Source organism: Filicampus tigris, chromosome 2 (assembly GCF_054856515.1).
Source record: "Filicampus tigris isolate MCC_2025a chromosome 2, RoL_Ftig_1.0, whole genome shotgun sequence".
Lineage (NCBI taxonomy): Eukaryota > Metazoa > Chordata > Actinopteri > Syngnathiformes > Syngnathidae > Filicampus > Filicampus tigris.
Window position 1 is genome coordinate 16,364,874 of NC_141218.1, and position 13,961 is coordinate 16,378,834.

The window sequence follows — 13,961 nt, forward strand, 5'->3', positions numbered from 1 at the left end:
TGACTGATTCCAAGTGAGACCATAGATGATTCTGAAGCTGCACAATAAGATTGCTGGATATACGATGGATATAAAAAAAATGTTTCTGGCATTTCAAAACTATTTACACAAGCGAAAAAGTTCTTTCCAGCACCTCTCATTTTGTCTGCACTACACTGGCAACGCTATGCATGTCATTTAAAGACTCAAAGTCAGCCATCCCAATTTGTCTCTGCTTTGACAAATCGAATTGCATCTTCTAATTGACACTCTTTATATATACTACTCCCACAATACACGCCCGGTTGGAAGACCAGCATCCACATCCGTTCGCTATACAAACAAACAAAAACCACCCACAGTAAATTAAAACAACAGTGGAAGTACACTAGGCTTGTATGAATACTTGTTCCTCTAAAACTCATGAAATTAAATGTGGGGTTCCTCAAGGTTCGATTTTAGGCCCCCTACTTTTTAATCTTTATATGCTTCCCCTCGGGGATGTCATCAGGGGACACGGCATCAGCTTTCACAGCTATGCTGATGACACGCAGCTGTATATTGCCGTGTCTCCTGATGACACAGGACCCATTGATACCCTTTTAAATTGCATTTTAGATATCAAGTCATGGATGGCAGATAATTTCCTACAGCTCAATCAGGACAAGACTGAGGTTTTAGTTATCGGTCCCGAAGGTCAGAGAGAGAAGCTTTTACCAAAACTACACATTTTTAATCCCTCACACTGTGTGAAGAACCTTGGCGTCATTTTTGACTCTGAGCTCAGTTTTATTCCTCATATTAAAAATGTAACCAAGATTGGTTTTTATCACCTTAAGAATATCGCCAGAGTCCGCCCGTTTCTCTCTCAGGCTAACACGGAAGTGCTGATGCATGCCTTTATTTCCTGTCGTTTAGATTACTGTAATGCCCTGCTCTCTGGCCTCCCGAAAAAGAGCATTTCACCACTGCAACTACTGCAGAATTCAGCCGCTCGGGTGCTGACGAGAACCAGAGGGCGGGAGCACATTACGCCAGTTTTGAAATTGCTGCATTGGCTCCCTGTGTGTTTCAGGATCGATTTTAAAGTACTTTTATTAGTTTATAAATGTGTTAATGGTCTTGGGCCATCTTATTTATCTGATTTGCTTTTATCATACCAGCCCTCGCGGATCCTGAGGTCCTCTGGCGCCGGCCTTTTATTTATTCCAAGGGTGAGGACCAAAATGCATGGCGAGGCTGCATTCAGCCGTTTTGGTCCTCACCTTTGGAATAGCCTGCCAGAGGATGTCAGGTCTGCAGAGACTGTTGATATTTTTAAGAGGAAGCTCAAGACACACCTTTTTAGTTTGGCTTTCAACAACTTTTAAATAATTTATCTTTTCTTTTGATTGAAGATAATTCTATGTTTTGCTTTGAATGTTTTAAAGCACTTTGAGTTGCATTTTTATGTATGAAAAGTGCTATATAAATAAAATGTGATTGATTGATAGGCACTTGACATCAAAATATTAAATTGTCTGATTGAACTTTAACACTGACTGTTAAATATTGTTGGACTGTCTGTTAAACTGTTACATGGTCTTCAAAACTCTTCTTTTTGGAGTCCAAAAAGGAATTCTGTAGAACGTCTCAAAACAACTTGAAAGAGAAGTTGCTGAGAAGTTGCTGCTCATCACTGGTTAGCTCATGCTGAGTACAAAGAAGTGCCTTACCCTCCTCCATTTGTGACAATGTTTAAAGCATTGGCAGCAATTCTTAAAGACTTCTTCAGGGATTGCCTGAGCTGTTTTGTTTGACATTCCTTAACTCATTGAAACGCTATTCTATTTTTGCCAGTGTCTCTTCATTACAATGGTCAATCACAATGTTCAACGCATCATTCACTGCCTCCTTCACAAACTTCTTGTTTTGCTCAATATGGCAGATCAAAAGTCCAAGTACTTCTTCACAGTGAAGTTAAGAGCCACAAATATCTTTAATTGGAGCAATCAAATAATTCTGCTTAGGTGCAGCCATGATTTAAATATAACACCTCAGCCAAATGCCAAATCAAAACCTCATACGGTATAACAACATGACTACGGTGCAAAACCAAATATCAACCAAAATCCTTATGTACCTGTATTGATTTGGTTTACAATATATGACCACAATGACAAGCTTGGTTTTAGAAAATTTCATCCCTGGACACAGTGGGATTGAGGAATCCAGGAGCGTTTTAAACTTCAGCACTGATATGTTATTGTCCTTTTGTCAGCCATAAAACGAGATGAGGCTAAACTTCGAGATCATCGAGGCAGGGGCAGATCTGGAAAAGATTTCACCAGAGGAGTTTTTCCTACTATTCCAACAAATTCAGGTGGTTGGAGATGAAAAAATATAAATTTTAAAATGTACCCCTTTGGAAGGACCACCCTAAAGTACACTCATATATATGTAGAGACATTGGATATCTGTCACTTGAAAATAATGGAAGTAAACAATCAGTTTTACTATCTCCAATGAAACACTTAAACATGCAGTGAGATTGCAGCCCTATATGCTATAATTTTAGAATAAAGACAATAAATGAATTTCAAATATTTAATATCTGAAAGTCCACTAACATAAGTGTCTAATGGCATGATAGTTACCTGGCTTCAAGTTGCGCCCCAATTTAAAACGTGAAAACACATTACTTTTACCTGGCCTACAGCATTGTTTTTTAATAAAATGCACCTTGCACACTGCCAAAACAACGCTAATATTTTTGTAGTGTATTGCCTCAAGCCTTATTAAAAAAAAAAAAAAAAAACTCAAAGAAACACAAGTTACACAAGTTTTTGCCAACCCTGTTTCCTATCTTTCTCATCTCAGGGATTTTCTAATGTGAGTTTGGACAAAGTCTTTGCCGGAGGAGCCAACATTTCCGGGTTTCAGATAGTCAACCCTGAGAACCCCATTGTGCAGCAGTTTATGCAGCGCTGGGAGCGGCTAGATGAAAGAGAATTCCCAGAAGCCCGGAATGCTCCTCTGAAGGTACTTTGATTGGAAGGCCTTTCACTGTGCATGCAAAGTAAGATGATCGCTCCCTCTGAAGTTCTCTGTCGTGTTTTTTCTTTCCGTCCATCCCCTGTTTGCCTTTGTCATTATGTCTTCCCCTGCTCTTTACTTCCTCTACTTTGCCTCCCCCCAACAATCAATATATCGATAAGCAGCGCGAGGCAAGGTTATATCGTAGCTTCAATTTACATCTAATTAAACAATGAGTGAGAAAGAAATGGATTTTGAATGGCATTTAATTAGATTTTGTCGTGCCACTATCGTCCCAAAAAAACAAAAAAAGACAAGTTGCCCAAGCTGTCGCTGGTGAAAAGGTCATGCTAAGTTAAAGGGGACGTGCATGGGGAATAAGATCCCATACTGATGCGCTAGCCTTGTGCAAATTATGTCGAAAAAGTTTTGAAAGAGAATCTGACCACATGACTAGAAGTCCTAATCAAATCTGTCTGATTAGATTGCTGAGATAAATTCATTTATGTAGGACTCGTGTAGCTACAGAGTCAAACTCAAATCGAGACTCAAAGCCCATTTATTCTGTCCCCAGATGCTTATTCGGCTTCATGAGCAACTGAGCAATCAAACTTGCTTACGGATGTTTCAGTAGGATGAAAGGGAGGTGGGAGTCAAACCAGCAACCTTTTAGTTCCATTATTTGTCTTGATTGGTAGTCTTAACTTTTGAGACAAATGACAAAGACATAAAGTGAAGGAAAACCCGTCGCCGGTGGGCCTCACATATCTCATGTTTTGACATTCCTAATTGTTGTGTGGGAAAGAAAAATGCTCTACTTGCCTGCTAAAACAAAGCCCAAAATCAGTAATCTAAGCTTGCTGTGCTTCCGCCTCATTATATTTTTGGATTACAGTACACTTCAGCGCTGACACACGATGCCATCCTGGTGATAGCAGAGGCCTTCCGGTACCTGCGGCGCCAACGTGTGGACGTCTCTCGCCGTGGCAGCGCCGGAGACTGCCTTGCCAATCCCGCTGTACCTTGGAGCCAAGGCATCGATATCGAGAGAGCTCTCAAAACGGTAGGGGAGGAAGGACAAGAGGTAGAGGAGGATGGCGGGTGAGAGGGGCAAGCGAATGAGTGGCAAAAAAAGCTGGAAGAAGCGCAGCAGAGATAGAGGAGGTGCGCGAGATAAAGATGGAAAGTGACAGAGAAGGAAAGCGAGCGTGGAGCTGTTCTGCTGCCGCCAGATATCTTTGTGCAGAGCTCACTCAAATTCAGACCCTCATTACCATAAAACTACATCTTTTATTAAAATGATTCCAGTTCATCATTTGATTAACAGACTGTGCACACCCCAGTAGCTCTGAGGACATGAGCACTGTAATACCAGCTATATATGCAAAGTGATCTGCGTGTGTGTGCGTGTGTGCGCGGGTGTGCGTGTGTGTCACATGACAGGTCCAAGTGAAGGGGATGACTGGCAACATCCAGTTTGACAACTATGGCCGTCGAACCAACTACACCATAGATGTGTATGAGATGAAAATAGGTGGGCCAAGGAAGGTAAGAACAAAGGCCTTCATCATGCCAGACAAACTGATGATAAAATACTTTTTTTTTGGTTATTATTGGTAATCACAGTTAGAAAAATTCAAGGGACATAGATGTCTTTATTTTAAAAAAATATATAAAAAAGATTTTAAACACTCAAATACTAAATGCCACCATCATCTTACTAGATCTTATGGGTGAATTTGAATACAGTCTTTAAAATGCAAAACAAAGGAAAAATAATGAAGATTTACTAATCTGCTAACTGCTAGCCTGTTTGCCAACTTGGCTAACCTGAGGATAACTCACTTTGAAGGGAAAGTATATATGTAGCAATACAAAGCATTTCACTTTAATTAATGTTAAGTTCTATGACGTTTTGCGAGTACCAGGATTTGATTTCCTTGTAATGAAAATCGATTTGAATTCATGGCATGGCAGATGTGGCCAAGAGGACGTTAGTAGATTATAAACAGAAGCGGCCAGACAACGGAACCTTGAGGAACACAACTAGTAACATGCCAAACTCGAATTAAAACACACCTAACTTTCAAACTGGACTCAATGAATTTTGACCACGTTTGAGCATCCTAAAACATTCACATTTCCTAGACGTCTATGGGACAAATAAGCCATTCCCTCCATTTATTCAATGCGAAGGGCTCTTAGTGTCATAAGAATAGCAGCGATATTCCGTTGTCTACCTCGATTGGATAGCAGCTCTGCTGTGGTACGGCGAGTGTTAGAAGGCACACAAATCACACACAGCATGTGATCAGACTGCTAAAAGTGTCCCATCATGAAAGATGAAAGAGTATTCCCATGTCGTGGGATCGTGCAGGTATGATTTCTGGCCCTCTCCTGGCAGTAATTACCATTTAAATAACCAATTACTGTAAAAGAGATCTGAGAATTTCTCTGGCTTGCCTTTAAAATGGTAATTCCCAGCCGTGCATTCACATTATAGCATATAATGACCTCTGGCTTTATTTCATAACCTCACCCAGTTCCAAGAGACAGCTGTGATTTTCTCGTGAGTGTGATCGGGGCCGATATGACACATGATTACACCGCCGGCCTTTGAGGCCTATAAAACTCACACTTCAATTAGCATCACGCTACCCTTACAGCTAAAAAGGCAGCCAAGAGCAGGGATCCGGTGGGGGTTACGAGAGGGTGGGTGGGTTGGGGGGTTGGGGGGGGGGGGTCACAGGGTGAATGTGAGGCAGCGAGGGCATAGAAGACAAGCTGGGCAGCAGTTTGTCAGGAGTGGGAGGCCAAGTCAGCCCATCGGCAGTGAGAGGAGGAGGCCTGCAAGCTGCGACTGTCACGAGTGATGTATGGCGCCGATATGTGTCCCAGCCACTCAGGGTGAAATCAGGACTTTGCCTCTGGAGCAGCGCTCCATGACACGACTCTCATTCCACAACTTTCATACCATGAGCAAGCAACTGTAAGGAATAAACAAATTGTAGTTTCGAACACTGCGTAATTATAGTTACAATACACTCTCAACAGCCCGAGCAAAACATTGCTGCATTCTCGCACCTCCGCTCCGTGTGTGAATGTTTTTCTCCTTCTTTTTAACACCTGCCTGGCCCAAATATTTAAAGATCTGACGGCAGGGAAAAAAATGGAGGCCAGATGCGAATGTGAAAACCCGAGCCAGCAACAGTTTGAACACTGGCAGCAACATATGCAAGGCGTTTCATCGTGAGCCAGAGCAGCCATTATTTCAGATGGGCAAACAAACACTTGACATTGGTGTGAGTTAAGCATCTGTACGGCAGAATGCAGAGTAACTGCCGCGGCAGGACCTCGCAGAAGAAACTGTAGAGCGACGGGAATTATGTGCTAAATTATTAAGCATGTATGCAGTTCACAGGCCTGAATATCAATTATTTACCATAAAACCTTGGGAGGCTGAAAGTGGGAGGGATTTAAGTTGTCTGCCATTTTCTTATCTACTGCAGAAAAGCAATTCAACTGCAACACGGGATAGAAAAACAATCACATATTTTTATGTATGTGGTAATTAGTCACATCACTGCTACACTCACATTTTAACATTCTTCTCATTTGTTGCTATTGTGGAATATGCTGCAGCCTTCTGGGAAATGCACAGTTTCAAAGAACTCGGCACTGTGGTCATTATGGCCTAAACCGTGGGCACTGTTTTTGTCCGTCAAAGGCAAGATTTACATTTTTCCTGAAGTCTTCCAAGGACCATACTAAATGCATGATTATAGATTTAGATCATATGGAAACACATTTGTTGTGGTTTCACATTGCAAATGTTTCTTTAAGTCAATATGTATCTATTGCATGCATTTTTAGGTGCAACATATAATTTTTTTCTTTTAAATGGAGCCTTCAAAAGCCATAAATGATACAATTACCAAATAATGCCTCCAAAAAAGCTCTTTTCTAGGGCATTTAAGTTGCTTTTTAACAAGACGCAGTCAAATGCAAATGCTGGATCACACATGATTGTTTTCACTTACTTTTGTAGTATCTTCATTTTAAGTTATTGTTTGCACCCAAACTCATTTTGTGTGTTTCAAGCTGTAGTGGCACTCCAGATTGACATTTTTCATCACTGCCAAAATCTCCCCACATACTAGGTTTCTCCACATTGCCACTGGTCTCACATTTACATCAATAATGGTTAGGTCAAATCTATAAATGTGATAATAAGGACTCACCCCTTGGCTTTTTACCCATTTTGTTACATCTAAACCTCTAATATATATACACATGGTAAAGTTGATAATGGTAGTCCCATCGTATACAAATCTTATTGTACTGTAGTACTAATATTGTAATCTTCTTTCATTTTCAGGTTGGGATAATTGCCAGGTCCATCTACTTATTTGTAACTACAACAGCACTAATCAAAATTCTCTCTTCACAGATCGGGTACTGGAACGAGTTCACACGCTTTGTAAATATAATGGACCCGCAGGTCACCAACGACTCCTCAGTGGAAAACCGAACGATTGTGGTCACTACTATTATGGTACACTTTCCAAATTGTTTTGAAATGTTTTACGTATTCTGCCACTCAAGGTCATGGTGTTGATTGCCAATGAGTGATACATTCTGTCCTGGGCGGGTAGAACCACATCTTTTTTGTGTTGCTTTCCATCCACTCACTACATGTTGAAACAGTCGGCCCGTGACGGGGGAGTGTTTCAACTGTATCCGTGTGGGTGTCAAAGCATTTTGATTTTGCATACTTCAGTGGCCTGTCGTAGCAGTGACATCACAATAATGGTATCAATAATAATGGTTGACTCCATCAGTCACATACGTAAGTAGACCTGTCTGTCCTCATCAAGTAAATGTTCAATGACACTTGGGATCGACTGGCCGAAGGAATGACTTGAAGGATGATACTGCCATGTTTTTTTCCAAGCTGGGAAAAGCTAAATAGTAGGAAGTTGTGGTGTTTTTCCTTGTTATTGTTATTTTCCTTCTATTGCTCCTTCCATTTGTTCTGTGTTGAACTTCCATTTGGTAATTGTACGATAATTATATAGTGACAAATTGCTACAATACAAAACATTTGGAGAAAAATGGATGGAAATTAAAAGCACATATTTGGAAAGAAGCACACCACTCAGTAGGAGGAAATCTCAAATTGAGAAATGCAGTCGGAAGATAAGATGTGTTAACTGAGGGAAAGGCTTGATGGATTCTGAGTTGAGGGGATGTGTTCAGCACTGAACAAACAAACCATTGCTTTCCCACTTGCACTCTAATTGCGTGCGGCTGTAATGACGATGCCCGCTCTCCTGAGCAGCCCTATTGTTTGTTAATGATGATGTGCTCGGGAAGAGAAAAGATAAGCTGCACCGGCATTTTGAAAAGGAGATGAAAACCTAGCACGCTCCTGCTCTAATTCCTTCATACAAGGAGTGGTTTTGCATTTTTTTTTTCTGGAAAGCTACATCTTATTTTGTTTGACTTTTGTTTACTTCTGTATTTATTTATTTTTTTTATTTCTTGGAATGGAACAGCCCCTTAAGTGCGCACTAGTGCAATGAGCTTGAATATGTTGAAATAAGATTGGACACTCTGATCTCTCTCCTGTCACTAGCATTTACTTGTGAAACCCATCCCCATTCCCATCCCCATCCTCACCCACCACTCTGCTGACCTTGCCTATCCAATGACTCCCCAGCCCTTTACGCCTCTCTGTACTCCCCCTCTGTTCACAGTAAGGGCCATTTACACAACACTGGTTTTAGCACAAAACAGTAAAAGGTAGTGCAGTTTTGGCTGTTTGTTAAACCCACGCAAATGCTGACAAAAGACTTTCAAAAGACAGTGACGGCCAAGACCAGAAATTATTTCTTTACAAACACAGACATTGCCAGATTTGCAGTGGCATGCATTAGTTTTTGCAAGGTTGCTTGAACAAGAGATCTTTTTTGACACCCTGTGCAAGAACCAAAAGTATAAAAACAAAAAAACATTTCTGATGTTGTGTAAACGCACCCTAAAGTTTTCCTCCAAGTGATACCGCTCAGTTTGGTCTACTGTGATACATTTCATATCTGTGAACCCTTATCAGGCTTACGTTTCAACTGATACACAAACATGGTGTAAGCTGCATCCGCGACAGTATGTTAATAGCATAATGTCATCGCAACACCATAGCACAACTTCCTACCACAACACACTACATTGTTCGGGCATCACAAACAAGAAACATACAGTTGTCTTCCTGTTTATTCCATGGTACACAGAAGAAAGTATCTGTCAACCAATACCCAGATAGCAGTGTACTGTACATCTCCATACAAGCATATCCCTACAACCGTCATACCAACATAGTGTTACCGAAAAGTAGGATGGTTCAGGTCAGACATTTCAGGATCTTTTGGCACAATAAAATGCAGTATCAGTTGGTGGAAACAGTTTAAGTAGAGTATGTTCTCCCTTCCTTCACTCCTCAAGATTCCACAGTGTTCCACCCTCGGGCTCAAATTGGGTTGGGAGCATTGGGCTCGGTGTCTGCTCGCTTCCGCGTCTTGATATCAGCTGCGTGTCTATGCCATCACGCTGCTGTTATCAGAGCATATATGTGCATTTGCAATGCATCATCTCTTTCTGCATGACTGCATGGAAGTGGATATAACAACTAGTCTAGTATGTAGTATGTTAAATCTGAGTGTGAGTGCACGGGTTCAAATGAGGGCATGCTTGTATAATGCTGTGTATTTAACTGAATGTGTGCCAAGCGGTGAGTAAACCAGTGTGTGTTTGAACCAACAGGAAGCGCCTTATGTGATGTACAAGAAAAATTATATGCATCTGGAGGGGAATGACAGATATGAAGGCTACTGCGTCGATTTAGCATCTGAGATTGCCAAACATGTTGGAATTAAGTACAAACTGTCTATAGTAATGGATGGGAAGTATGGAGCCCGAGACCCCGAGACCAAGGCATGGAACGGGATGGTGGGTGAACTGGTCTATGGGGTGAGTACTGGGAGCCTTGTTTTTCACTGATTACATGACAGTTTGCAAGGAACTTCAACATGAGAGGAGATCTCATTTTTCTGTCTTAAGCTTATCACCAACAACTCATCGGCTATTGCCCACTACAAAGTCTTAAAGCCGTACGCGGTACTCAGCCTTGAGGGAATTTGTCCAGCGCAGCCTCAAGCATGCGAGGGTTGGTGATCATCTTGAGACGGAGAAAATGAAATCATTTCTCAGTGCTGTTCACTGCAATTATTCAGTTTTGCTTAGCCTACAAATCTCCCTTTCTTGCAGGCGAAAGCAAGGTAAGTACATGAAAACAATAAGTCCATATGGCAAACACTGTGTAATCACTTCAATGAGAGATGGATTGTGTCCCTTTGAAGTGACTGTGTAATTGTGTTCAGTGTTTGATGTGTATGATGAATATGCCACATTGTAAATTCACAGCTGACAAAATCAACAGTTAAATGGTGGCTCGCGCTTAGAGACAACAAGATCCATATGTGTTGTACTCTATAAACGTTGAGGCGCGCACATTAGCAAAGGGTCACGCCATGTTTCAAGTCTGACAGAACTCAGGCTCTTGCAACTCCAACAGTACCTTCAACGCTTCTCTGCGAGTCATTGTAAAAGTTGAATTGGAGCCGGACAGAAAATGCATAAGGGTTTTGCTTCCTCATCTGTTCAATTTCCCAACCATCAGCCTGCTAGATTGCATGGTTTGATATGCTACGGTCTCCAAATTATCTCTCAAATGGGAAAACTCCAACTCTTGTGGATAGAGAGAGAAAAATGGATCTTTCACAACACCGTCAAGTCTTTACCAGCCCATAATTTTACAGCAGGTGGGCCGGGACTAATAGCTGTGTACATTTTGACCTTTTGACCGTTAAATTAATTAGATTTCAGTTGTCGTTTAAAGGTTAGGCCTGAGGCTGCTATTGCTTTGTTTCCCCGGCCATTGATTGAGTGCTACTTACGCCTGCACAAGGATTAAATGGTTATAGCCCTTCACAAAGGTGTGTTGAGAGGGGAATGAAAACAATGGTATTTATTGGGTCTATTTGTGCTCCTACGCAGTTGACCTTGTAAACATTTTCAGTCTGCTACAAGATAATGTTTTGTCAATTTCCAAACCAAATATCAGTTCTGTCCAGTATTAGAACTAAACAGACTGTAAAGACATGTTTTTAGATGAAAAGTAGAGTGTAATAAAAGGAAAGCTATTTTATTTTGAAATGTTACATTATTTTCTTAAATCTTTTTGCAGCATTGAGATGATGTCATAATAATTACCAGAACTGTCCATTCCGCCTATGTGACGGACTATCTATCAGCCTATAATGGACGCCTATTTTGCGCTCATCGTAGTTTGTCAAAATTGGTAGTCGGAAACGCTAACGGGCGTCCGTTTAAAAGCAAAGGCGGACCGGCCTATAGGCGATTACTGTTTTTTCCAGCTGGACAAAAAGGAGGATAGGCAGACGGCGGAAGGGTACCCCCGGTTTTAGGCCATAAACGGGACGCAAATTTTTTGTAAAATGCCCAGCTTTTGTGATCACCACATTTATTTGTAACTGGATGCAAGCAACTAAAGCTGTTGCTGTTAAAATTATCATTAGCACGAACTAGCATTTCAATTAATTGCTTATATGCTGATATATTCCAGTATTAATAACTTCTATCCTCAAATTTCTATCCTAAATTACCATATTTAGGTCATTATATAAGCCATTTTTGTTAGCTATTTGTGTTGGTTTTCCAATATTGAGCTGCACTTAGCTATGCCTTGTCATACATCTTAGCATTTAGCATTAGCTACAGGGGGCATGCCCAAATGATAAGATGGTTGTACCACTGATCAAATTTGCCAAAGGACATGGGAAACATTAGCTAGAGTGTGAGTGGTGAACTCTTACAATGTCAAGTTAGCACGATGTCAGTGTCACTAGACTAAAACAGTTAAGTTCACGATACCTGCCATATGGCTAGTGAACTCTTGCGCTCTTGTAATTGGAACTTAGGGAAACTAAACATTCACAATGATTTCATTAACATGACTATTGATTAAGCAAAATGGGTTAATGAGATTCAAGGAACAAAACCCTTGATAATATAATAAAAATATAACAATAAAACAGAAATCTGTCCAGTAACATTGGACACACACCCTGAGAAACTGTAACACTTCCAGATTGGGGAAGCATTCGGTGAAATCAAACATCCGTCTGGTGTTATCGTTTTTTTTTCTAAGTTGTTCTTACAGTTCAGTTTTTGTATTCTTTTTACTAAATGAACTTGACTTTGACTTTTTTTTTGACTTGCAAATTCAATGACCGTGGAAAAGTATTATTTATCTGTGTGTGTTTTTCAGCCTGCCTTAAGATGTCTGTTCTTCTGTTTTCTATTTGATAAATAATGTACAATGTGTGATACCTCTCTCCTTTACTTACAAGTTTTCAGATGCAGCAATTCACATGTACGCACATGACATTTCATGCAGGTCATAACTAATGATCACTGTGCATGTTCCTGTTTCCAGAGAGCAGATATAGCTGTTGCACCTCTCACCATTACTCTGGTTCGAGAGGAAGTGATAGACTTTTCCAAGCCATTTATGAGTTTGGGCATCTCCATTATGATAAAGAAGCCTCAAAAGTCCAAGCCTGGCGTTTTCTCCTTCCTGGACCCACTGGCCTATGAGATCTGGATGTGTATAGTGTTTGCCTATATTGGGGTGAGCGTGGTTCTGTTCCTGGTCAGTCGGTTCAGTCCTTACGAATGGAACCTTGAGGAACAGGATGAGACCAAAGACCCTCAGATGCCACCTGATCCTCCCAATGACTTTGGAATCTTCAATTCTCTCTGGTTTTCTTTGGGCGCCTTCATGCAGCAGGGCTGTGACATCTCCCCAAGGTGGGTCATTTGAGCTAAATTTAAAATTGAAGGGGGTTAGGGTTAGTAATGATGAAATGTATGAAGATGCCAGGCATCTTCGTTACTTGTCCTTTTCCTTAGTTGGCGGTTAATTTAAGCTAAATTCAAATCACCTGAAGAGTATTGACCAACCCACAGACAAAAAAAAAACAAAATAGAATAAAAGCATAGACAGAAGTGGCCTCCCAACTATTTCTGGAAAGACCTTCCTCTGGGAATTTGATTCAATTCGTCCTGAAAACAAAATGTGGCTCACAATGTCATCAGATGTGGCGTTTGATAGTGTCTACACTATATTTTTCATACCTAAATCCATGCAAACATATCTTCATCATTCCTTGTTCTGTGCACTGACTGGAACAGAGTCAGGATGGGGCAGAAAAGGGCCACAAGCAAAGTTTTTCAACATATCTATCTATAATATAGAATTAAGATTCGAGTTGCATTAAGAAACATAACCTAATCCATAATAAATTAATTCATTAAGAGATGTTTGAGGATGGTATAACCTTTTTCAGGCCATGAGAGAAATTTTAACCTTGACTGTTTCAAAGAAGTATTGTTACAGCAGATATGCCATGTATATTGACATTCAAGGAAGTGCCGTATACATTAAAGGCACACAACAGTAATGCTGGATAGTCCTCATCTGTTGTTAAATAATGTCTTTCTGTTTTCCATGTCATGGACAACCTGCTGTCAGGTCTCTCTCAGGCCGTATAGTCGGTGGTGTGTGGTGGTTCTTCACCCTCATCATTATCTCATCCTACACAGCCAACCTGGCTGCCTTCTTGACAGTGGAAAGGATGGTCTCTCCTATAGAGAGCGCTGAGGATCTGGCAAAGCAGACAGAGATAGCATATGGCACTCTGGACTCAGGTTCCACAAAAGAGTTTTTTAGGGTGAGTACTTACTTTGCTACCTCTCACACAAACCACATCATTATGTCACACATCAAGCTTGTTAAATCATAAAAACTCTTGTGTGTGGAATGCCAT

At 40.8% G+C, this 13,961-nt stretch overlaps 1 protein-coding gene and 1 long non-coding RNA gene across 12 annotated transcripts in view; one reads left to right on the forward strand and one right to left on the reverse strand.

Moving 5' to 3' along the window:
• Positions 1-13,961, reverse strand: part of LOC147151595 (uncharacterized) — a 195,197-nt gene that overhangs the window by 98,005 nt on the left and 83,231 nt on the right. Inside the window, exon 7 of one of the 8 annotated variants that reach the window (XR_015090352.1) lies at positions 12,665-12,956. The exons of the other annotated variants lie outside the window; for them this stretch is intronic. This is a non-coding gene — a long non-coding RNA (uncharacterized LOC147151595). Of the gene's footprint in view, positions 1-12,664; positions 12,957-13,961 lie in introns of those variants that run through there. 8 annotated transcript variants of the gene reach the window in all.
• The window catches only part of LOC147151596 (glutamate receptor 3-like), a 105,908-nt gene that overhangs the window by 72,292 nt on the left and 19,655 nt on the right, over positions 1-13,961 (forward strand). For all 4 annotated transcript variants that reach the window (XR_015090315.1, XM_086057363.1, XM_086057341.1 and 1 more), the window contains exons 6-12: positions 2,839-3,000; positions 3,890-4,057; positions 4,438-4,542; positions 7,445-7,549; positions 9,814-10,020; positions 12,569-12,942; positions 13,667-13,865. Coding sequence is in view for 3 of the 4 variants with exons in the window: in XM_086057363.1 (XP_085913489.1) it covers positions 2,839-3,000; positions 3,890-4,057; positions 4,438-4,542; positions 7,445-7,549; positions 9,814-10,020; positions 12,569-12,942; positions 13,667-13,865 (1,320 nt within the window). In the remaining variant the exon portion in view is untranslated. The remainder of the gene's footprint in view (positions 1-2,838; positions 3,001-3,889; positions 4,058-4,437; positions 4,543-7,444; positions 7,550-9,813; positions 10,021-12,568; positions 12,943-13,666; positions 13,866-13,961) is intronic.